Raw genomic sequence first — 24,138 nt, forward strand, 5'->3', positions numbered from 1 at the left:
GGGGCTGTTAAGCTGTAAGGTTGAGCATACAGAGAATAAACTAACAAAACTGGAAAAAACAATCTGTTTACTTGCGTTGAATGGAACCAGTATGAGTTTGATTTTCATCAGGATTTCATGAATATTCAACTCAGCAATGAGTAAATTTCTATGGATGTACTCAGTCACACTGCAAATCCATCACATCCATCAGATGCTGCTAATAATGTTATTTGACTGAACATGTTTTATTCATAGAAACGGCAAAGAAATGTCGTGATCTAGTTTTGTGTTGTTAAACAGGAAAGGCATCAAATACAGTATATCCATAATAAACATTCTCACCTTATTTCTTTCAGTCCAATTAAAAGTGGAAAATCCTTTATTCAAGTTGGATTTATACAGTTTGAAGCATTTGCAACACATAAAAACAGAAACATTGTTCAGTCACATTAATTTTACTTACCGTTGGTTAGATTTGCTTCGACCACAACAACGCATAATTTTGATTTTTTTTTTTTAAATAAAAACTTTGCATGCATCATGCAATGTATCAGTTTTGTGTATGATCTTGGGAGTAACAGAATAGAAATGTTAATAAGCATGAAATAAATCCAAAAGTATATGTACATTAAAACAATACTAACCTACAGCTCAGAGAAAGAGAACAAACAGAGCTGGAAATAGAGATGAAATATTCATGCGAAGGTGATCGATTCATTTATTTAGACTTAATGCTTCTCGTACATTAACTTGTTGAAGCTCTGGCACCATCTACTGTTCAGGCACGTTTGTTTAACTGCTGAGGGATGTTCGGGTTTGGCTCAGGATACAGTGCTGCTGCTGTTCCACACTAAAAAAGAAAACAGTTTTGCACATATTTGTGTTAGTCTACTAATTAATGCTCTTGTTCTCTTTCCAGTCAGGACCACTGATTCTTCCTCACTTGGGTAATATAAATGGTATAAATTACTATCATTGGAAAATTCATTCAGGAGCACAACCACCGTGAGAGCTGAAACGTCAAAACAAATGTGCTCACAGTCAATCTGTTGGGACCCGAACGTGTGTGAATGACGAGACGAGGTGCACTTTTCTGTATATAGATTTATATACAGATAATTTACTCAATCACAAAGCTTTCAAAAACCATGAAAACACAATGCAGCTATAATCTCAAGAAAAATGATCACCAATGCGGAAGGAAAACATCTGAAGCCCTCATCAGTGCAGGAACCTGTGAGTTTATCCTGATTGCCCTTTGACACAACAGTACACCCAATAAACACTTGTGATGTGACGAATGAACAGCCTGCATGTGGTTTTATAATAAGGTGCTGTTTATTTAATCATTTCATTATTCACATCTCACGGTACACTCTCTTCTCGCTTCCAACTGTAGTATTTACCAGGTGTAATACTGACCTCGGCCTCCACTCCCAGGCTTCCTGCTCCAAGCATGAGCAGAGCTCCCAGTCCTACTTCGGTACCACCTCTATCATCCCTGGGTGCTTTTTGTAGAGGGAGTCTGAATCATGATTAGAGCAACACGCTAATTGCCCCCCACACCGTGATGTCTGCCGGGAGAAAGAGGCTTGACGGGGTCCGGAGTCGGCTCTGTGGTGCTGCCTGGTTCAGTCTTGTGAAGTGCTTATCTGGTTGCCTTTTTTTATTCCTCTCTCTCTCTACACTTTGAATGTCCGGATTAAGTGTTTGATCACTTTAGCTGTGACTGCTGAGAGTCACGACAGCGTCGGGCAGCCCGCGCTATGAACCGGTGAGCTGGGTTATAGCGGCGTCGAGAGGAGAGGGCAGCGTTTTTTTGTTCAGATGGTTCTGGATTTGACATGGGTTAAAACTGGACTGCAGATATTTTGAGTTCCTCAGCATTTTTCCTGTCGGCATGCCATTAGACTTGTGCAAGCAGTGAGCAGGAGTGTTGTCGCGGCTGCCCAGATGACACACCATGGCATCAAAAATGGACCATTCAACAATTAAACAGTCTCATCTGGACAGCAAAAGAAACTCCCATCAACTAAAAACAGATATGACCACTTGGTGCAGACTCCCACTGCATCTTTTTTTTTTTCTTTGTACAACTTTAAGGCAGGAAGTTCCACTTTTTTCTTTTTTTTTTTTTTTTAAATAGGTCTCAGTCTTAAATTCATGCCTCCCTGCGCAAGAATTGATTTTTTTTTCCTTTTTTATTTTTTAAATAGAGGACGGGGAGCCTGGAAGTATTCTAGTGTCCATCAGGCCTGATCCACTGAAACCAGTCAACACCAGTCGTCCTAATGTGCTGTGCTATGCCATGTAGATGAAGGTGTTTATATCCGTCTCATCCCGCTTTATGTACTTGTGATCTATCAGCCACTCGATCTGCTCCTTGATCATCTTTTTCTGTGGTAAAAACATGTTCTTTAGGATCTCCACCAGCTCCGTCTGTAGCTGGGCGTTGTTGATGCGCTTCCTCATTTTCATTATCTGGATTATGGCCTCCTGGATGTGGGAAAAGAAGAGGGATGCGGAGGAAAAAACAAACAAAAAATTGCGTCAAGTACATTGTGAAAAAAATGAATGTTTATGAAAAAGAAAGCCAAGAACGTAAGCATATCTGTTGAACCTCTGCTATGGGAAAGCATCGATTCACAGTGGGTAGGGTTATGTAACGGTGCAGAGAGCAGCTGTAGGTGCAGCTGCATGCTGGGAGCTCTTCTCCGTACCTGTGTTCTTAGTATCCTGAGCTGGACGATGCCCTCGTTCTCCTCTTCCCTCATTCGCTCTGTGGTGAGCTGCAGCCGACCAATCAGATTGATCTTCCCCCTTTTCTGAACCTTTGAGTTTTTTCTGCAATGTTGAATTCCGCAAAACAAACTTTAAATCACTCGGACGCACCCTTACCTAAACAATCTACGTGAAGTATTTTCTTGCAATGCTGTCTCACTGTAAATTTAGCTAACAGGTTACTTTTTCGTGTGTTTTCATTTACCGATTTATATCCACTTTGTCAAAAACTAATGGAAAAAAATGTTCCTTTTTAGATGGTGCACATGATGCAAGAGCACTTCTGCTTATTCTCAGCCTTTAAACGGGGAAGATATATTTGAACATGTGTAAAATGAAGTTGCCATGGTAACACATGGCGAGTTGCCAAAGCTTCTTACATGAGAGAAAACTCCTGGTTGACGTAGAATAGTGTTCCTTCTGCAAAGTCTTTGGGTGAAGACACCACCGGGTCGTACAACAACACCTGCCTCTTGAGTTTGGGAAACGCCACCAGAGACTGAAAGGATGATCAGACGATCTCAGCAAAGTCGAACAACCGAACACACCCTTCGGCATCTGATTAATGACACACACTCCAACTCGCTGACAGGAATCTCATATTCATGGCTTTTACCCAGAGAGTGCGCCGCAGCTCTGCGTCGGGCAGCTCGGTGGCCAACTTGAGGTTTTCAAAGCTGATCCGCTCTCTCGGCCTCTGGTTCCACGCAAAGAGCACGGCCAGCTGGAAGGTGGTCACTTCCAGGTCATACTGACCCACCTCATTTTTGAAGGTTATCTGGGGAAAAGAACGATATTCCTTTTAGGTTTTGAAACAAGACTTTTAAGATGAAGTGCTGCTGTTTCACACAGATACGGAGACAAAGTGGAAGGAAATATTCAGAGGTTTTTCCTGAGCAGATTAATTGGGACTCACGATGCCGTTGGACATGAGGTGGTGCCAGTGCAGCTTCCTGCCACTGTGGTTCTTCTTATAGAAGTCTTCTACCTCAGGTATCAAATCCTCCAGCTCTGTAGGAAGAGAGACGAAAACCTTCTCGCTGCTCCTCGACCATGCCCCAGCGTTCAGGATCTTTATGTTGACGGAGTCGGCTGCAGAGAGAATACACACACACACACACACGTATATCTCAGTTAACTGTGAGCTCACCTGAAACTGGTCCCAAACTGAAAGAGGCATCAGGCGAGATGAGGAAGACTTTACCTGGCAGCGCCAGCTTATTATGTTTATGCATTTCTTTGAAAGACTGGTTGAGGTCCTCTGACACTTTGATGTCTTGAAACATTCGGGCGAGCTTGTTGACGTAGTCAGCCGGCATTCCAACTTCCTGTTTCAACGAAAAGCATCACAGCGTTACTGGATGACGGATAAGACTAAATATTGTAAATATATTGATTTTATAAACAGCGCATGTAGCATTTTAAATGAAATTTGACACGCTACACTAAAGAAGTGAAGCAGTGATGAAATCCGTACCCTGAGCCACTCCACCATGTTCTCCTCGATCTCGCTGTCTGCCGAGATGTCGAGGATGAGCCGGCGGGTCAGGTGGGCTTTGTGGTAGCGCATGAAGACGTCTTTGTTCTGGACGTACTTTAGAACCAGAAGCTGTGAAAAGACAATAATCATCAGTTTTAAAGAAGGATGAGTGACTCTTGTGCCAGTGTGGACTCAGATCAGAGAACACCGACAGCATCAGGAAAACACATCCGCCAAATCAGTTTGGTCCTGGAGCAGCTCAATCATGAAGAATTTAATGGATGTGCCAACAAGAACGAACCTGTGACCTGGTGTTGAACAGAAAAAAGCCTCTGAAAACTGTTTAATTACAGATTAAGTCAAGAGTTAATGTTGTGTATGTAATGGCGTCTTTAGCTGTTTTTTTGTATTAATTGAGGTTAAAACACTCAAGAAATCCAGATGACCTGCATATGTTTTAGATTAAAATGAGTCAAGAAATCAAATTAAAATGTGCTTTTTGTGTTTCTGTAAATAATAACAAAAATGGACTTTATTTAAAGTGTATTTAATAAAGTGACAGAAACTTATAATTAAGACAATAATCACAGTCCCCTGTTTTATGTTCAAGTAATTAAAAATAAAAGTCAATTATAAATGCTGTGCCTTCATTATTACACTAAATTAAAAAAATGCCGAATATAAAATCTAAAATCTCAGGACAGTGTGATCAATGACAATACATGACTGCGAACTAACCACTTCCTTGAGCTTGGCCTCAATCTCTTCAGAGGTGAGCTTCTTGCTCAGTGGGGTCTTCCTCAGCAGCATGTCACAGTAGTTGGCGAGCAGCTCTGGACACTTGGACTCTGGCTGAGTTTTCAATCCCACCCTGGAAATGCAAAACGACAAGTGTAGTCAGACATGGCTCCGTTTATCATTTACAGCAAAAGCTGAACTTCATTTCATCTTTTTTTTTTTCTTACCCTTTCTGTTTCATCGGAAGCTCTAACTTAAATATGGTAGCGTCATTCACAACTGCTTTGTACGCCTGAGAAGGACATTTAAAAACGGCTGAGAACAAGCTCTGGTGGGTCACACTTTACGTTTCAGCAGTGAGGGTTAGCGGAGTCAGACTGACTTTGTCTCTGGCTGTGAGGAAGCGCGGGTCGTCCTGAAAGGCCTCTTTCACCAGCCGGCTGAAGCGGTTGAACAAGGTGAGCAGCTGCTCCACGTATTTCTCCGAGTCCTGCAAAAAGAAAAAAAAAGAAAAACAGAAGGTGTGACCCCTCAATGTGATATCAGTTCAGAATCAATAGCTGAACGGGGCGCTTGAGTCAATGTGTGTTTCGGACACTCACAGAGGTGATCGTCTCTGCTGAGGCCACCATATCGGCCAGACCGGCACTCATGATGTGCTCCTCCAGGTCCTTCAGCATGGGTTCGATGCCGCTGGGAACTTTGTCCATCAGAGAGAACATCAGATGCAGCTCTGTGACGGAGGGAGAAGCCACATTGAGGCTTTATAAAGGGACTGTTAATCCAGAGTTAAGCAACAGTCGATCAAGCTGCTGTGAATGGACCTATTAGACACCAATTAAGATAATGCTGTCTGATCAGGACCTGTAGGCAAGAATGTATCTAAAAACATAAGTGTGGTGTATTCAGATTTTCAGATGCGGTGATTCGGGGAGAAGCATCGCCTTCTGGACAAATCACAGCAGGAAAACACCTTTTAAGTGGCTCAATTGGCTCCACATGCTGAGTAATAACACCGCTGCAGCTCTCACTGCTGTCCTTTTAACCTCACTCTGTAGCTCTTGTCCCTGTTGTCTCCCCTCTGTTTAACCTCAGAGGGACGAGCGCCGTTCTCCTCATCCCAGTGGCGCCGTGGTTAACACACATGGATGTTCTACAGGGAGGCCTGGTCTGGGCTATTTCCTGGTGCAAACCTGAGCCGGCTGAGCCTCTGGCGGGAGCTGTCCTGCCGTACTCACTCTCTGTCTCATTTCGTTTGATCATGCCCGGGCACTCGGCTAAGATGGTCTCCTTGAATGACGTTACTAGCGCGTTGACGCAGCACTCCATTAGCTGGAAAGATGAACAGAGAGAAATTGTGAGTAGAAATTCTCAATAGGTGGATAATTATCCCAGTTTAACCCCATCTTCTTTCAGCCAGTGAGATGGGAAGATTGGCATAAACAGGTAAATTTTAAAAAAGTAAAAGAAAAGTTATTTGTTTTGGAGGCTATTTCTACCAAAAATTATAATACTTAAAAAAATAAAATACATTTTAAACCTAAATCATAAACACCCAAAACCCTGGTTAAATAAACTGAAAAAAAAATCTGATTTAATGAATTTTATGAAAATCCCAGTATATATTTTTATGACTTGTGAACTGAAATGAGAAGTAACTGAAATGTTTTTGAGCATTTTTTTCATCATGTGTAATAAATTTGAAACATATAGACGTTTCAGAGAAAAAAATAGCTTTACATTACATTTCCCCAACAGAAAACAAAAACAAAAAAGGGAATATTTTTGTTCAAGAGTGAAAATATGAGTGCAAAAGTATAAAAGGAAAAAAAATCAGCAGTAAATGCACCAAATCAATATAAATAAGCTTATAAAATTGACCAAATATAGTTAAAAAATACATTTCGTGACAGAGGAATGTGTATTTCAATTTTAGGAATGGGGAAACTCCACAACAAAATACAAAAAATCACATTTTGTTGAGAACTCACAGCTTGTACAGAATTACAGTCGCGTCTTGTCTCCAGATATCGCAGCGCACGTTTCTCCTCTTCCCTCAGCTTGGAGTCGGCCTGGTGAAAAATGGAATTTTACAGTTAGCACGCAATAAGAAGAAACAAGATACACATGAAAACAAACCACAGTGTCAGCATCCTTGCACAAAGCGATGAGAAACAAAAGATAGCAAAATGCAACCTCTGTCTTTTTCGTGCCTGTAACCGAAAGTTTAGCAATGAAGCGTCTATGACGGAGACAGGAAACAGGAAGAGCATCAAGAACTAAAAATATTGTGACTGATTCTGAAAGTTGATAAAATGAACTCAATTTCCACTGTCCTCTGACATTTTTTTTATAGTAGATTTTTTTTCTTTCTTTCGAAAAATGACTTTCAAAAAGGAGCTGAACTTCTCTGAGGGAATGGAAACAAATCAATGCCGCCACTCTAAGTAAATATTAACGTTACAGCAAGCTGTGAGTGTTACTCAACAGTGTCGCAATGTTTTTGCCCCGTGTTATGCTTCTGTTCTGCTGGAATCGGAGAGGTGGTGGTGGTGTGAAGAGGCGTCTACGCTCTGGCTCATTGTCTGTTTTCTCTCCTGATTCACCCAGTTGGCCTTTTTCCCAACATCATCAAAACAACGAATCAAGTTCCCAAACCTCAAATTTCTGCTTAAAGTGCAAGAGAGGGTCCTTTAGAGCTATGGTAAACTCATTTGTGGACAGAAAAAGAAACTCAGAGAGTGGATTTTCTGACTCATACGTACATATTTCATGTAGTTTTGAACCCCGTTCTGCTGGAGGTAGGCCGGCGCCTGTGTTCTGTAAAACCGCTCAGTGGAGTCCATGTACGCCTTCTCAAAGTTGTCCCTGTAGATCTGCAGCTTGTCGTCAGGGTTGGAGCACAAGTTCACTGTGGATAGAAAAACAAATCACATTTTATTAAACCTACTGGATGCACAGGAAGCAGCTGAAGACATGATGTATTCTCATGCAGGATGTAGCCAATCAGAGAAGGTGAACAATAACAACGCTGTTTCAGCCATTTGAACAACATCTGGCTGGTCTTCACGGATTTCAAATGTGGCAGGAAAATATTGCATGGAACCATCATGTTTTGTGTATTGATTTTCAGTACATTTCTCCAGTTTTCCCCTGTCCAGTTTTGGTAGAAAAGCGAATTTCTATTCTCAGATTTCCGTTGCTGGCTGACATAAATGGTCTTTAACATGATCTTCTGCTGTTGTCGCAAAATATTTTGGCTTTGGCAATGTTTCCCAGACCTCTCATTAGCAAGATGGATCTGTTGGTAAAAACTCCCTTTCATACGGGAGGATTTCAATGTTTTGTTTTTTTTGGCAACATAACAAAATAACTCATGTTAAAAATATTTTAAAACAGTAGTTGTAGAAATACACAAACAAGCCTGTGCTACACCCAAAGGCTTAATCTCTTGCTCTTCGGAAGCTGACTGGAAAAACTGATGCCACAAGATGGGTTGAGAAATAATAGAAAATTCAATTGACAGCCACGGTCTCGAAGAGGACATGTTGTCCAAAGAGCAAAGGCAAATACGAAATTGGTTCAAATCATTACTTACTGTCGATTCATTCAATTTCTGACTTGTTAGATAGTAACCAGTGCGACTGTGTTTCTCACCGTAAGACTCTCGCACTCCAATAACCAGCTGGGAGTCGAAAGCCTCTCCCAGCCTCTCAGCATGCACGAGCTTCATGGCACTGTCTTGTAGCCTGTTTTTGATATTGGAGAAGATGGACTCGTTCCATGTGTCCAGCATGAGCTGCAGTGAACAGAAAACAAGGACAGAATGTGGACCGACGATATTACAGCGTGCAGTTATGCATCTTTGCAACTGAACGCAACTGGTGACGGCTCAGTTCTGCAGGTTTCTTTATTGTACGCGAGCCAGCAGTGGCAGTACTGATATGCCTGTGCCGATAGGAGCCTGCAAAATGTCAAATGAGTGCATAAAGAAGACTTTAAAAGAGTTGGCTTCACGATAGAGGAAGAGAAGCTTCAGTGTGTTGTGTACGAGGAGGTGCAGTTATGGAAATGTTTCTCCCCATGTAATAATTGATACTGTAACATGTTAAATCTACGTAACGCACCGCCAAACAACTTTTAAACTTAAGGTTAAACAGACAGTCAAAGATCTCTCCACTCCTCTCACACTAAAACCACTAGCGTCCACATAATTAAAGATTTTGGAGGAAAAAAAAAACATATTGGATGAGCTGTGACTTGAATATTGCAGCACTGGCTGTGTGGGATTACATGTAAAACTACAGACAAATGTGGAGTCAGTGTGTCTGGAAAAACTGCTAATCAAACGTTTTAAAGGTCAACCCAGGAAAACAGGTCAAAAACATGTTTAAAAAAAAAAACCTTGAAAATATCTTAATGTTTGCATTGCATGAAAACGATAAAGAAATCAGTCGTTGACTGGGGAGCTTTTGTGAAGGTTTCATGCAAAAGACTGGCTCTGTAACACACAGCTGGACATTTCACCTCTCATCTAAAAGGCTTCATCAGTTCTAACTTCAGAAAAATCTTTCAGCTGCCTTCCAAGACATGAAGCAGGATCGTGTATTGAGACACTGCAGCAGTCAAAAAAGTCAGCACTCCTGCTTCTCCTCACCTTGCGCACAATGCTGTCCTCCACATTGGACTTCTTGTTGCTTCCTTGTTTGCCCATCAGAGTGATTTCTAGCTGGCAGAAAGGTTTGGGCAAGATGTCACACTGCGTGAAGAACTTCCTCCATTCCACAATGTAGGCTTTCAGCAACGCTGTGTCATCCTGGTGACTCAGCACCCGCTTGAGAAAAGGCGAGAAACACAAGATAGGGTCGATTAGCACCTGCAAAATCACACCGGCGAAAAAAGAAAACTCCTTAAAAGAAGGTCACAGATGGGATGTTGAAAGGTTAAATGTGTTGAAAGAGCTGATGGGGAAGTAAAAACTTACCACCAGCTGCCACAGTGGTCAAATAACTTCACTTATATCACGTTATGCTGCAAATGGGTGAAAGCAGTCGGACTGTGCGTGGCAGCCTTCGTTGTTAGTATGAGAGTAGGTGTGAGTGAATGTGACAGTGTACAGCCGTGTCTTGTCTATATGTTGTTTTTGTATAGCCTACTCTTCTTCATGTAGGTAAAGTGGCTGAAATGATCATTGCATAACACACAATGAATAAAAACAGAAATTTAACGTCTCATTTTTTCCGTCACAAAACCTTGCTGATCAAGTTTAATGTGGAAAAACAACAAGAATAATAATATACTTTAAATTGTCCTGTGTGAAATTCTTGCATCTACTATATTATTCTTTGAGGAGTGATGCAGCTGTATTTACTGAAAATATCACAAAACATAACTCTTTTCTTCCTATCTGATGCCTCTAATATTCCCAAAATGTTCAACTGAGTGCCTGACTGAATACGTTGCTACAGTTTTCTGATCAGTTCATTAGCTCCTTTATTAATCCATTCTCACCTGTCAACATTAATATTGCATTCTGGCATTCTCCCCTCGGGGAGAGTCTGCAGAAAAGCATCACAGAAGAGACACTCGACAAACCGATCAGAAAGTATTTCAATAACCAGATGTTTGTTTTTCTATCCTGCTGTCCAGTTAAATGTAATCGCTAGTTCCTGCGGCCTTACATGCCACTCTGGGTGTTACTTCTGGTAATTCAATAATGAGACTGAACCGAGTGAAGGCATCCTGGACTTATTTTTAGTGTGGATCGTGGGGAGGGGGGGGACCTTACCGCTTGTGCTTGTTTAATGAAATCTAGGATGTCCTCTTTAAGGGCCTGGTGGATCTTCGCTGGACCTTTATCATCCCACAGGCAAACAGCATGGACGTCTCTGTGGGAGCAGGAGGAGATGCAGGGTTACGCTACCACTACCACCTCAGGCCAAGATGGCTTCAGAGGAACAAGAAAACTTACGAAAACAGGTCAAACCACTGTTGCTTTGTGACGGACTCCTGCCGCAGGAGCTTCAACACTATGGGACGCATCAGGTCCCATTTATCCTCAAACTGAAGAGAGCCTTTGTTCTAGAGACAGGCAGCAGAAAAGAAAAGATTTAAAGTCTTCTAATACTGACAGAATGACAGAGTTAAAGATAAGGTAAATAAAAGTTCAACATCACATGCTTCCAGTTCCAAATGTGGCACAACTTATAAACATTATTCACTCCATACATACAATAAAATACAATCTACCAAATCATCCAGTTCCAAAAAACATTTTAAGCCGGTTAATGAGAACAGAAACCTCTTAACACAATATTCCATCTATATAATATTTTCAAAATCTGCCCCTAAATCTAATCTCTGTTGGAAAATATATTAAAATATTACATAGCTATATTAAACTAAAACATCTGCATTGATGAGGGTGCAAGCATAATAGCTGTAGCTTTTCACGTGTAAAGAATAGCTCAATGAATGATGAATTAAAAAAGGTGTGACTTGATGGTCACAGATGAATTGAACAGCAGTATTAAAGTCGGTGGAAACTGGTGTCCAACCAAATGCAGAACATCGCTTTTAACAAATTGTGTTAGTCTCTAATGTAATGATTTAGAGAGTTATGGAGTGCTCTTGCAGTGTCTACTGCCAAATAACAGCGACAATTACAACTTAAATAGTCACTTATCAAGTAGAAGAAGAAATTAATGAGCAGTTATTTTGGGCATTTAAGAAACACTCAGGATTTTTCAAGCAAAACTGCTTTCTAAAGGGGATGATTTGGCTTGTCATTAGAGGAAGACAGCAGGGTCAGTTTTGTTCATGATCGCTCAATTACATTAAAATTAAATTAAACAGACTGAATTAACAAACCCAGCCAAGTGACCCTCTGAGAACCACAAAGCCAATTTTTAATGCAGAGGTTTATTGCAGGTTTTCAGAATCACTGACTTGAGCACCATTGTAACATCTGCATATTTACCTTTGTTCCAGAGCATGTTAACTTCTAGATACCAGTATGAAAGCACTGCCTAGTGAACAATTGTCCCTCTCACAAAATTGTGACACCATTCATAGAAACCCCTGCAGAGTCTGATGTGAAAAGGTCTCATAAAGGATTTAAAGGAAAAACATATACATGCACCTATTAGACTGCTGGTGCTTCAAGTAATAGATCTAAAGTCCTGCAGACTGTAAGAAACCCTGACCACGCGAAAGTACAAATATCTGCTGCTCTCGTTCTAGTAGCCTTGAAAACGTTTGTGTCTGTTCATCTTCATTTAACAAAGGACGCTGATATTACAATACATAAAGGAGGAGTTTTTGTAAGAATAAAAAATTCAACATTTTGATATTTCCCACAATTTTTCAAGTCTGAAAATCCAGTTCTATACTCTCTTCTCTTCCTGTAAGGAAAAAAAAATCTATCTGTATGACATAACATTACATTTCTGCTAAGGGCTCCTACATTCAATATTTATCATCTGACAAGACAATAAGATAATAGAGATAAATCCTAAGTTTATTTTGGACATTTCTACTAAGCTACTAAGCTATTTTCATTCTTATCACCTGGTCCTGCCTATTTATCCCCGTTTATTTTGACCTGGCTGTTCAGGCACCCACATTTACCTACATGTATTTCTGTTTGTTTTCAGGTTATTTAAAGACCTCTATGGTCTGTCTGAGCTGCATTTATTTCACACTGTGACTTGTTTACAACGAGAAGCACACAGCCTGGCAAACAAATGCTGGGTTAACAAATGATGTTAACGAGTTTCATGACTGAAGATTTCAGGGTTTCGGGGAAAGCCTGGTCATGCTGAACCTGTTTGAGATCACACCCCTCGGGTTTGGCAGCTTGGATTGTTATAAACATGTCATTGACACCAGTGAAACATCAACGAAGACTGAAGTCAGGGGAGCAATATTTACTGCATCTGGAATAAATACGACCATTATCGTGGATGCACACAGGCCTTTAATGAAACTAATATGATAAAATAAACATTTTAAGCACATAACTCGAAACCTATAGCTGCACTGTAAACACGAGTGTTTGGACTGCACGGTCCTTTTGCTCTGTCCCTGTGACTACTAGCATGGCCTCTTAATGTATCCACGATTCACAACAAGAGGAAAAATAAACTCATGTGTGCAAAAGCTGTCTGGATAGGCCAGCTTCGTTATCATCATGAGGGGATTAAGTGCAAAGAAACGTTTTGCAGCCTTTCGGGAGTCTTCACTGGGGCTGGTCAGCTGCAGACTCCACAGCTTCTCACTGACAGATGACAAGAGATTTTCACAACCCACGGCCAAATACTGACACGGATCGATCCAACTTGACGTCTTCTGTCCGTTATGTGTCTCAGTTGCTCTCCGATTCCCCCGTGTCGATCTATGCCCGTCATATTTAGCACTGTTGTGGCTATTCTGTTTAGCCAGCTAAATCAGTGATAAGTAGCTAATGTTAGCCAGATGTAACTTAACAGCTCCCTGTTCGAGTCAGCAGTGACGCCGCGGCCGTGCGCGGGTACGGCGGACAGCTGCCGGAGGCGAGGGCTAAACGCCGACACCGCACCACGCAGGTGACAAGCGCTCCGGCGAGCATTAAATGGAAAAAATTGAATCGAAGTGGCTCCTACCTTTAGCAAATTAGACGTCGCCATGTTCCCTCAACTTATCCTCTCGTGAAATCTCGCGCGAGCTGCGGCATGGCTGAAGATTTAACCTCATCGCGTCATCTTCAAACCTCTTCAAAGGGATCAAAATAAAACAAATACAAATCTTTAATTTAAGGAAAAGAGAGACTCTGCGAACGTATTACCATAGAAAACAAGTGTTTCAGTTTACGATCGTATCTGGATTGTATATCTTGTGCCTAATTAACAGACTTGTTAGAGAAGATGTTTTTTTCTGTCATTTTGTTTTACTTTACACTATTATTTTTTCTAGAGATGTTTCCATGTTAACAACCTTTCGTTGTAGTCACTTTTCTCCTTTACAGTTTTGCTCTTTTTTGAAGGCATCTATTTGTTTATTGAGAAATTTTATGTTGTTTCAATTCCTACATTTCAGAATCAGAATAGTCTTTTTTTGTCATTGTTTTAAAACAACGATATTGTAAGTGCCATTATCACCTTAAATAACTCATTACAACTGAAAAGTGCCATACCTGAATGTTATTTTATGCCGTCAAAACGTACACGCCATCTTCCACATTTAATTAATTTATTCTTCCCTGCACCATGAGTCAGAATTATTATTATTATTATTATTATTATTATTATTATTATTATTATTATTATTATTATTATTATTATTTTAAACTTTCTAAAGAACCATACAGATTAAGAGTCAGAATTATTTCTGAAGTAGTAGCGCATGAGTTGCGTTTCAGAATGAACTCAACTAAAGTATTTAGTTACTTGCTACTCATTAGTTCTGTAAACTGTAATGATATTACTTTATTAGTTATTGCATTTGAAAAGTAGTTCCACTACTCATGAATTTGTCGTTTCTTACATGGATAAACATCATAGCCATATCATCACTTAGCCTGTCTGTCTAAATAGTGTTCATTGTATAATGTAATCAAAAATGGACGTAAAACTATAGGAAAGATCAATATCCCTTTCTGTGTGGAAAATAGGTACTCAAATCTCATAACACAGGCTTGGGTGAGTGAAAAGAGGTCATTTTAATGAGCTAAAGATCATGGTCAAGGAGGGTGGGCACGAAATGAAACGATCGTGGTCACGTGGTCAAGTCACGCAGAAGAGCGCGTTACTATAGTCCTGTAAAGTAATCTCGTGACAGATACTTCAAGTGTAATATGTCACTTTTCTTAGGTTATATGTTAACGCCAGCACAGGTCATGTCCCATAATTTCATTGAATTCATTATTCTTCCCTGCACTCCACAAGGGGGCGACAAGACACCAAATTGTAACTTTTTATTTCCTCCTTTGAGTGCCAGGTGTACGTGCCCCTCTACAGATTTTTTCCTGGATGCGTGCCCACTGCCCACATCGCTCATAGCAAAATCCGCCCCTGCATAGTGAGCTTGACCTACCAGTACATTTTCAAAGATGTTTGTCTCAGTTTGAGAAACAAAGAAAGAAACAGGAGACCTTTAGCACCGGTGGCGCACCACACGGGACAACCCAGTCAATTCGTGCTATTTGTTCTTCCTCAAGGACAGTTAATGCTGCAGATTAGGCGCTGTTTGTTATCGTTCTTTCCTCTGTGTCACGAACTCGGTCAAGTGCTTTCTCACACAGACAGGCGAGTTTTAACCTTCACAAAAGAATAACATGAGCTGTTATGATATCAGGGCTGATTTCATGGAATGCAAGATATTTTCGACCCTGAAATGTGAAAGTTCACAAGACTGAAAAGATTGGATGGGTTTCAGTGATGGAATTAATTGAGCTTCTTTGTATTTTCACAGTCTTTCTTAGACTTTTTAAAAATGTATTCTAATTTTTGCTTTGTGACTGTTTTCTGTTGAATAAATGGACTTCAGTGAAAGGGTGGTACGCAAACATGGTTCTGTCTCTACTTTTTTTTCTTCAAGAAGCTGCAACAATCAAGTTAAAATCATTATTTTTTTTCATCCAACACATGACATATAGTTTATGCACTGCTTTGAATAAAATGTGTTTTTGCACACTATTACATCTTGTTTTAACAAGGCACTCTGCCCCAATCTTTTTTATTATAGTTTTTGGATTAAAATTGTATTTCTGTTCATGAGTATACATGCAGCTTATTATCTTTTGTTTGCTTTTAGGCTCACATTAAAGCAGACAGAGTTCCCTGGTCGTTCGACTGCTATACAGTCTAACTCAAACGTCCAACTTGAAACGCATAATGAGTCTCATTATTTTAAACTTTTGGAAAATGTCATTGCATGACAACCTTTTTCTTATGTATAAAATGACAGGAAACAAAAATGTATGCAGGTTATGATGTAGAACTTTCTCCCACATCGTTGTCACCATACAAGTTTGACTGCATTGCACTCATGGTTTTCGGCTTTCCTTCAACCAATCAGAACAAAGGAGGCGGGTCTCCATGACATAAGTTAGGTTGATTCACTTCAGTTGGGAAGTATCCCCTCGTGGATGTTGAATTTCAGCGGATTTCTGAAGAATACGCCGTTTTCTCATTGACGGAATTTATCTAGACAGCTGTTATGACATGACCGAAGAGCAACGCACATGTACAGGTATGATGTTTCTTCACTGGAGACCGTGGAGGGTTTTTTTTTTAATTCATCTGTGACAGATGGACGTAGGACAGCACTGTAACCCGCGTGAGCTACACTAAACTCAATTAAACATATATTCTGCTTTGAAAAACAGACCGTATTTACAATGATTTAGGGTTTTTTGTAAGTAATATGAAATAATTTGACATTCGTACGGACTGAAATTAAAATGTGGAATATATCTACAGTAATGATTTGGCTTGTATTGTTGAAATAATTCAGAGTGACTTTAATATCGTTTTCCGTGACAGACTGTAGATGGACCTTGCACTGTCTGTGGGGATAGGTCAAAGGAAAAATCATTTATCCTTTTGCCACCACAGAGGAGTATGAGTGAAGATGACATTTTGAGGGCAAATCCACATTCCTGTGAGGATTTGATACCACGTGTAATAGAGATGTTAAGAGCAATAGACACTGAGACTTAATTATTCCTCCAAAGATTTAATCTTCTGTTTTCCCTCTTTCGTGTTTTTGAAGGTATAGATCTCGGAGAGATGGAGCTACCTGTGGAGGACAGATTATGTGGGAAGATGAGGACTGCCTGTGGTTTTCACTGTTACCTCAAGGACGTTTTCACATGGTAAGTCATCATTGAACTGGAACTGACAATTCAGATATTTCTTTACATTCATGTTTTATCTTTAATCAACCACTACAAATCTGCAAGCAATCTTTGTTCTGTTTGTTTTATGTTTTATTTGACTAGATGTTACTTTTCAGGAAGAGACTTAAACTAGTTTATTCTCAAGTCACCGGACTGTCTGTTAGTCCTCTCTGAGTGCAAGCTCTCTGTCCTGATTTAAAGAGGTAAACGAAGTCACGGCTGATGGTAGATGCAATGAAAGAGCCACATTGTGTTGTAAACCCATCTGAATAGGAACCATAGGTGAAGTTATTTCCCCTAATTGCCGTTTCCTGAAAAACATTCTCCAGCAAACAAAGTACATTTACTCATTATAACAACATACTGTGTCATCAGTAGATTTGAATTTGTACTTAAGTTACAAGTACTTACATCCATATTTTAACGCAGGTTGTTCAAAGTTTGGTTTCACAACAACGATAATTTGAAGTGGTTCATAAATATTATATTTGACTATTACCTGAGAACTGTGTTTCAGTGTCAGTATCTGCAGCCTGATGACAGCAAACAGTTAAAAAAGGGAGAGCTATTGCTTCCAAATTATGTGTTACTTTCCACAATGTTGTGAAATACGTATTTAATAAGGAGACAGTAAGCTGCATTAACTTTAAACTCTTGGACCCTTTTGTAAATCTTTGTTTTTTTTTTTGTTTTGTTTTTTTTACACAATATCCAGTAGCCTGAAAACATAAATACATGTTGTGCTTCTACTCTCCAGGCATCTGCTGAAAACCATAGCCATGGGTCAGGTCCTGTCCCTGCTGATCTGTGGGACTGCGGTGAGCTGTCAGTATCTGGCTGATGCCAAGGTGGAGACGCCCATGCTGCAGAGCTTCCTCAATTACGCTCTCCTGCTGCTCACATACACCTCAATCCTCAGCTTCCGCAAAGGTGAGGCTGTATGCTGTTTGTCATTTGTTATTGGTCCCAATAAGTCAATGATGATAATTAAGAGGCGCGACACAAGTAAGTTCAGGATTGAACTTTGTGAAAAGAACCAAACATACTTGATTCAAGCTTTGATGCCATGAGGAGAGTTGCAACTTAGAGGTTGTCCTCCGTCGAACAATGGCACAAAATCGGTGACAACAGTAACTGCTGCCCATACAACAGAAAGAATACAAGATGCATTTGTCTGAGCGACAAAGAAACACCAGCAAACAAGAGGCTTCGAAAGAAAAAGACCATAAATAACAGAGACCAATGAACCTGGCTAGAGCTAGCTCAAATGCTACCAGCAGCATGCGCCAACCAGAGCAGCTGGAGGAGCTGAAGAAACTTAGAAAAGAAAACCAAAAGGGGCATTACCACACTAATCCAAATTAGTGTTCTCATGATGATTTGCCGACAATGCCAGACTCACTAATGAGTCCACTGTTTAAATACTCGTCATACATCATAAAACATAAATGATACACGTGTTTGAGACCTCACCATATACTCACATCCAAGGCTCTTTCTGAATGTGGAAAATCACGCACCTGTCCTTCAACGACCACACTATACCCTGAAGATGTAGTGCAGCTGTTGTTAACTGAGTACAAAGCCAGACCGTGACACGCAAAATGATCCACATAAAAAACATCCCATAAAACACTGATAAATTGTCTGTGCACCAGTGGTCAAAGTTGTGTACTGGTAAAAGCTCTAATCTGTTTCTCCAGGTGACAGGAACATCCTGAAGATTTTAAAAACCAAGTGGTGGAAGTACTTGATAATGGGCCTGGCAGATGTGGAGGCAAACTATGCCGTAGTGAAGGCGTACCAGTTCACCACCCTGACAAGTATACAGGTATGATCAAGCTGCTGCGATTCACAGTTTTTATAGATAAAAGTGTCGCTTCTGTGATCTGACAGACATCACACACAACTCCCTGTCTTTTTTTTTTCCGCACAAGAAACACATTTTGGATTCATCCTCGTTGAGGACAGAGAAAAACAGCAAATACCCCCGCTGCGCCCGAGACCACAAAATACACTCTGTCATATGTTCATACGACGTATGTTGTGTGTTCCAGCTCCTGGACTGCTTTGTGATCCCGGTGCTCATGCTGCTGTCGTGGTTCTTCCTGAAGACTCGCTACAAGCTAGTCCACTATGTCGCTGTGGTTGTGTGTTTGTTGGGCGTGGGCGCCATGGTCGGAGCCGACATTGTGGCAGAAAGAGATCAGGGATCCAGTAAGGAGATTCTTTTTTATCTACATCAGTAAAGTTCTTTGTATTTTCTGTTCACCACAAACAAAAACGCCTGTAAATAACCACACAACAGTAACTAGAGATGTACTTGCAGAGCAGACTTTCGCCAAACAGAAAGTGAATATCAGTTTCTCTGTTTTTTCAGGCAGTGATGTTCTGCTGGGAGATGGTTTGGTTCTGCTCAGTGCCGTCCTCTATGCCGTTTCCAATGTGTGCCAGGAGCACACAGTGAAGAACCTGAGCCGAGTTGAATTCCTGGGCACCATGGGCCTCTTTGGGACCGTTATCAGTGGCATACAACTGTAAGTCATCTTTTTTTTTTTTTTCCTTTAAACTATACCAACCACACTGAGCAATGTTATTCAAGATCATGGACACAGATAAGAGCAGATAAAATTCTACTCTATAGAGGAGTCCAATAGAAGACTGGAACTATATTGTTAATTTTATTCAAAATGTAAAAAATAACTTCGTGAATCTTTGGATTCAGTAAACCTTTAACCTGATGGTTTTTGTATACAAAAAGGTGTATTTCATTGTGAACAAGGACCTCGGGGGTCTTGAACGGCACTCACGATTAAAATATAACCCCTCATCCCGTTTACTCGCACTTTCTACTGTGTTTAAGCAAGTGTTAGTTTGGTGAATCACATGTTTGAGCGTTCATTAACGAGACACACATGGAAAGTGTCTCCAGATCCAGACGAGACCCCCCCTACACACACACACACAGACACACATATCTGATCAGACGAGTTGCAGGGTCACATTTCAATGAAATCCTCGTGGTGACCTTCTCATCTACAAGTGTGAACATGTTGAGGAGACACAAGTCTTTCTCTGAGAGGTCCTAAGGTGTCTGAAGCACAAATAGGGTAAATAACCCTCAGACTGAAGGTTAGACTTTTACACATGAATAGAAATGTCAGTCAGCTGCATGCATTTTGCCCACAACTCCATTTTTTTTTGGTTGGCATAATAAAGTAGTGAATTACATTGTTCCATCTGGATTCTCTTTATAAGTTAATGCTAATTTTACTAGTTTAAATGCAGTTATTCAAATCCAAACAAATATCCAGTCATCCAATGAACTTGACAGAATCTCGTTTTGTCTGTTGTTGCAGTGCAGTGCTGGAAACTCAAGCAATTGCAGACATTAAGTGGGATCTTCACATTGGTGAGTCAGCCCTCTGTTTTTTTTAGTCTAATAGTATATAATAACTGTAACTGATTACCCTGTGATAGACTGGCAACCTGTCCTGGGTGTATCCTGCCTTTGTCCATAGTAAGCTGGGATTGGCTCCAGCAACCCTGAACAGGATGAGCGGTTTACAAGATGAACGAATAGGCTTTAATTAAATGTAATTGCTTGTGTGTTCACTTCACTGCATCTCACCCATTTTTGCTGTGCAGCCCTGCTGTTTGCGGTCTACGTGCTGTGCATGTACGCACTGTACAGCTTCATGCCCGTGGTGGTGAAGATGACCAGCGCGACGGCGGTCAACCTCTCTCTGCTCACCGCTGACCTCTTCAGCCTCTTCTGTGGCATGTTCCTCTTCCACTACTTGGTGAGCTTCGATTTTAGTCTGAACATCTTTTATGTTCTTTGCCTGTACCAACAGATCCAACCATGTCCGTAGGATTAGAGGGAAGATCAGTCTGAAATTATGAACAACAGTCAGACGTTTCATTTTTAGCTGCTGTGAAATATAAATGTAAATGTATAAATGTAAAACTGTTGTGAAAATTCCTTGAAATTTGCAGTTGGATTTAAAGCGACACTTGATAACTTTTCAACCTTAATAAAACATTTTAATATCTTTTGTGATGATACATCGACTTACAACTAGTTGAATGACCCCTCTGTCACGGCCTGAGGGCGTCAGTTTTGCTTTCACTTGGACTAAGCAGCTGTGAGGAGGGTGGTAGGAACCCTGCATACTAAAAAAACTCCAAATGTGCGGACTGCTTTACGGCATGCGACATGTCTGTGGTCTCCGAGGGGGAAAAGCGGTACAAAAACAAAGTTACGTTTGCCAAAGTTGAACGTTTATTTTCAGCGTCATGATATAACATTGTTTAGCCACCATTAGATTTATTACCCCGTCGCTATCCGTCCTTCACACAGCCGCTGGAAACAAATGTAGGCAAGTTCAGTCCGACAGCATGCGACTGGGAGCAGCATTTTACGACGCCACGCGCTAGTCCTCATGGGAACTGTGGTATTCGTTCAGGCAAAACACTACCGCTTTTGTTCACTGGTGCTGCCAAAATCAACGAAAACTGAAAGTTCCTTAGTGTCGCTTTCAGTACCAAATTACTTATTTGGATTAGTGATGATGCTTAAACATAAAAAATGAGGCGTAAATTCAAGTTTTGTTTAATTTCAATTTTTTATTTTTTCAGAATTGAATTGAATGTAGGTAGAATAATGACAAATTAAAAGCTGATAAATAACCTATACAGTAAAATTATGACTGTGATGGTTGGAACAGCGGCTGACAATGTGAAAAAGCATTCCGGAGGCAGTAACCCTTTAACTATTGACATGTCAAAACATCAGTAATTGTAACCACCTTAATAACTTCTAATAGTTCATATAAAAGCAAAAGACCCAAATATGCTTCCTTTGCACATGTAACTTGCTGCGTGTGTTTCCGGTGGTGTTCTGTGTCTCTTATGTTGATGTAGTGGTTAATCAGTAACTCCAGTAGAGGGCAGTGTAGGCAGTTGGTTTCATGGAGTATCTATCATCTTTGGGCGTGAAGACATTTCTGATCTGTTCACACAAGTCATCAGAAGCTTCTTAGTGTCGGTGTCTGGATGAGGGACTGTCATAGATCAGATCCACGCACACATTCACACAAGATTCCTGGAAAGGAACTTTATTTTTGTTGTCCTCCAAGTTGTATTGTCTTCTTTGTTCCTTTTGCTTATCTCACATGAGCTTTAATGCACAACAGCGCCCCCACAGGTCATCAGTGCTATTACTCTATTTGACACACCTGGAAATGGACTAAATTATGCACGTAATCAACACAGAGGACAAACAGAGGATCTGTGTATTTAGCATATCTGGGCCTTTAGTGGTACACACACACACACACACACACACACACACACACACGCACATACATTATAACACAAAGTGCACATAAAGACTCAACTGTAAAGCAAACTATTAACCCAAAGACATAAAGGGCATCTAATAAAATGTGTAGATCCTTCTTAAACCACATTCAATATGAAGCAGATGGAGTTACTGTGTCTGAACAAAAAAACCAAAGTGATGATTCTTCAACCCATCATCTTCAATACCGCTTTATTCAGCTAGAGGTCCCAGAGCGCTGGATCCTATCCCAGCTAAGGGCAAGGCAGAGTGTGTATAGTCTACACAGGACACACACAGACTTAAACAAGGGAAAACTTAAAATTATGTGGCCTCAATGTAACAATGTATCATCCAGTCCAACCTCAAACATATAAAGAAGTGTTCATGTTCAGCGTTTGAGTTCATGTTTCTGTCCTGTGCCTCGTCCTCAGTTCTCAGCCCTCTACATCGTCTCCTTCGTGGTCATCTCGGTGGGTTTCGTCATGTTCAACGCCGTCCCGACGTACTCGGCTCTACCCGAGGAGCCTGCTGAGGAGGCGGCTGACCACACGGCTCAGTCCTCGTCAGACTACCAGCAGGCCGCCTACGCAGGGTCGCTGACGTCCGAGACGTACACAGTGTTCGATGCTCTATGACGGAGTGTGAAGCGCCTCCAGGGCGGCTTTACTCTCTGGAGCAAAGCAACAAGTGATGGACAGTATGAAGTGGCCTGTTAGATTTACTGAAGACTGCTGTACCATTCGATTGCACCTCAATCTCCTCATTCCTGCCGTACATTAATCATTTCCTTTTACCTCCTGTTACTGCACTTGTACTGGTATGGACTTCTTTTTTTTAATGAAAACAATATATAAATGTGTTTTATTTAAATTGTTCCAAAACACCACAATGACTTCATTTCTTTTTTTAAAAGAATATTTACATTTTATCACAGTATTCAGCTGCTATTTTATTGCCTACTGAATCATCATCCAGACAAATCTTTTAGATTATATTTTATTTTAGTTGTCTCAGATTAGTGTTCATGTTTGTACTATTCTGTAATCCATCAGATTACTGCAAGTGACTTTGCTTTTTTGCTCCATATTGCCAAAAAACAGCATAAAATGTACTTTTTTTTACTAATAAATTCTTTTACATTAACTTTTCTGTGGTGTTTCTTAAAGTATCAAGGTGGTAACGATATTGTGTTATGAAAATATACACTGTATAGTCTAGGATGTCTAATCAGGACAGAATGGGATGTTTTTGACAGTTTTTAGAAATTACGATACTTCTGTTGACTTTAAATCATGATGATCTCATGATGTACAAGTTAACCAATCACTGTATTTTTCAGGAAATAGGTATGAATCTATGATAATTTCCTTGGTGCCTTTTCATTGATCAATCTGTTCAGACTGAGGTTGCAGAGGTGAAATGAAGTAAAAGGCTGGGTACATCTGAGAGAGGGACACTTTTATCTACATATAACTCTAAACTGTCAGAAGTATTGGACATGTGTAATGCTTAGTTTTCTTGTGTAATCTCACCTCAGCGATAAAACTGTGTCATGGCTAGGGTCCTTTTTGTGAGGGGTTTGCATGTTCTCTCTGTGCATTTATGGGTTTTGCACAGGGAGTCCAAAAAGATGCAAATATGGGACAACCTGAGCCATGAGTCCCATTATCAATTTGAATCCGCTTCAGAACTGTGCGAGATGATGGACAGATGCATTTTCATATACTAGTACGCGTGGTGCAAGCATAAGGCACAATCTGCCCATTAGAAGCTTGCTGCATCACCACCCAATGATCAAACATGGAGTAAATTCTTGTTCAAAAAAACAAGACAGCATAAAAAGCAAGGCGACCGTGTCAAAGGTCACAGCTTGCTCATGTTTTGATGAAAACGCCACTTCTCCAGTGATCTCTTTGAAGCGTCTCGCTTCAT

General features: G+C 40.5%; 2 protein-coding genes across 3 annotated transcripts; one reads left to right on the forward strand and one right to left on the reverse strand.

Moving 5' to 3' along the window:
• Positions 1-2,012: 2,012 nt before the first annotated feature.
• cul5b (cullin 5b) lies at positions 2,013-13,647 on the reverse strand. Of its 2 annotated transcripts, none has more exons than XM_030100205.1 (19): positions 13,624-13,647; positions 10,953-11,062; positions 10,770-10,869; positions 9,639-9,815; positions 8,639-8,780; positions 7,747-7,892; positions 6,973-7,053; positions 6,175-6,313; positions 5,584-5,714; positions 5,364-5,471; positions 5,209-5,273; positions 4,982-5,114; positions 4,241-4,372; positions 3,968-4,091; positions 3,680-3,855; positions 3,380-3,541; positions 3,144-3,262; positions 2,703-2,826; positions 2,013-2,478 (listed from the first exon to the last, which is right to left on the reverse strand). In XM_030100205.1, the coding sequence occupies exons 1-19, from the start codon at positions 13,645-13,647 to the stop codon at positions 2,284-2,286; spliced, it is 2,388 nt and encodes a 795-aa protein (XP_029956065.1). In that variant the 3' UTR covers positions 2,013-2,283. The 2 variants fall into 2 exon arrangements, with proteins under 2 accessions (XP_029956065.1, XP_029956066.1); XM_030100206.1 differs by having other exon boundaries at positions 2,284-2,478; positions 6,220-6,313.
• Positions 13,648-16,089: 2,442 nt separating this feature from the next.
• Positions 16,090-23,342, forward strand: LOC115394906 (solute carrier family 35 member F2). The gene is made up of 9 exons (XM_030100209.1): positions 16,090-16,210; positions 16,733-16,835; positions 17,617-17,789; positions 18,563-18,690; positions 18,917-19,076; positions 19,240-19,396; positions 20,219-20,271; positions 20,508-20,662; positions 22,638-23,342. The coding sequence occupies exons 1-9, from the start codon at positions 16,183-16,185 to the stop codon at positions 22,839-22,841; spliced, it is 1,161 nt and encodes a 386-aa protein (XP_029956069.1). The 5' UTR covers positions 16,090-16,182; the 3' UTR covers positions 22,842-23,342.
• The last annotated feature ends 796 nt before the right edge of the window (positions 23,343-24,138 follow it).

Source organism: Salarias fasciatus, chromosome 10 (assembly GCF_902148845.1).
Source record: "Salarias fasciatus chromosome 10, fSalaFa1.1, whole genome shotgun sequence".
NCBI lineage: Eukaryota > Metazoa > Chordata > Actinopteri > Blenniiformes > Blenniidae > Salarias > Salarias fasciatus.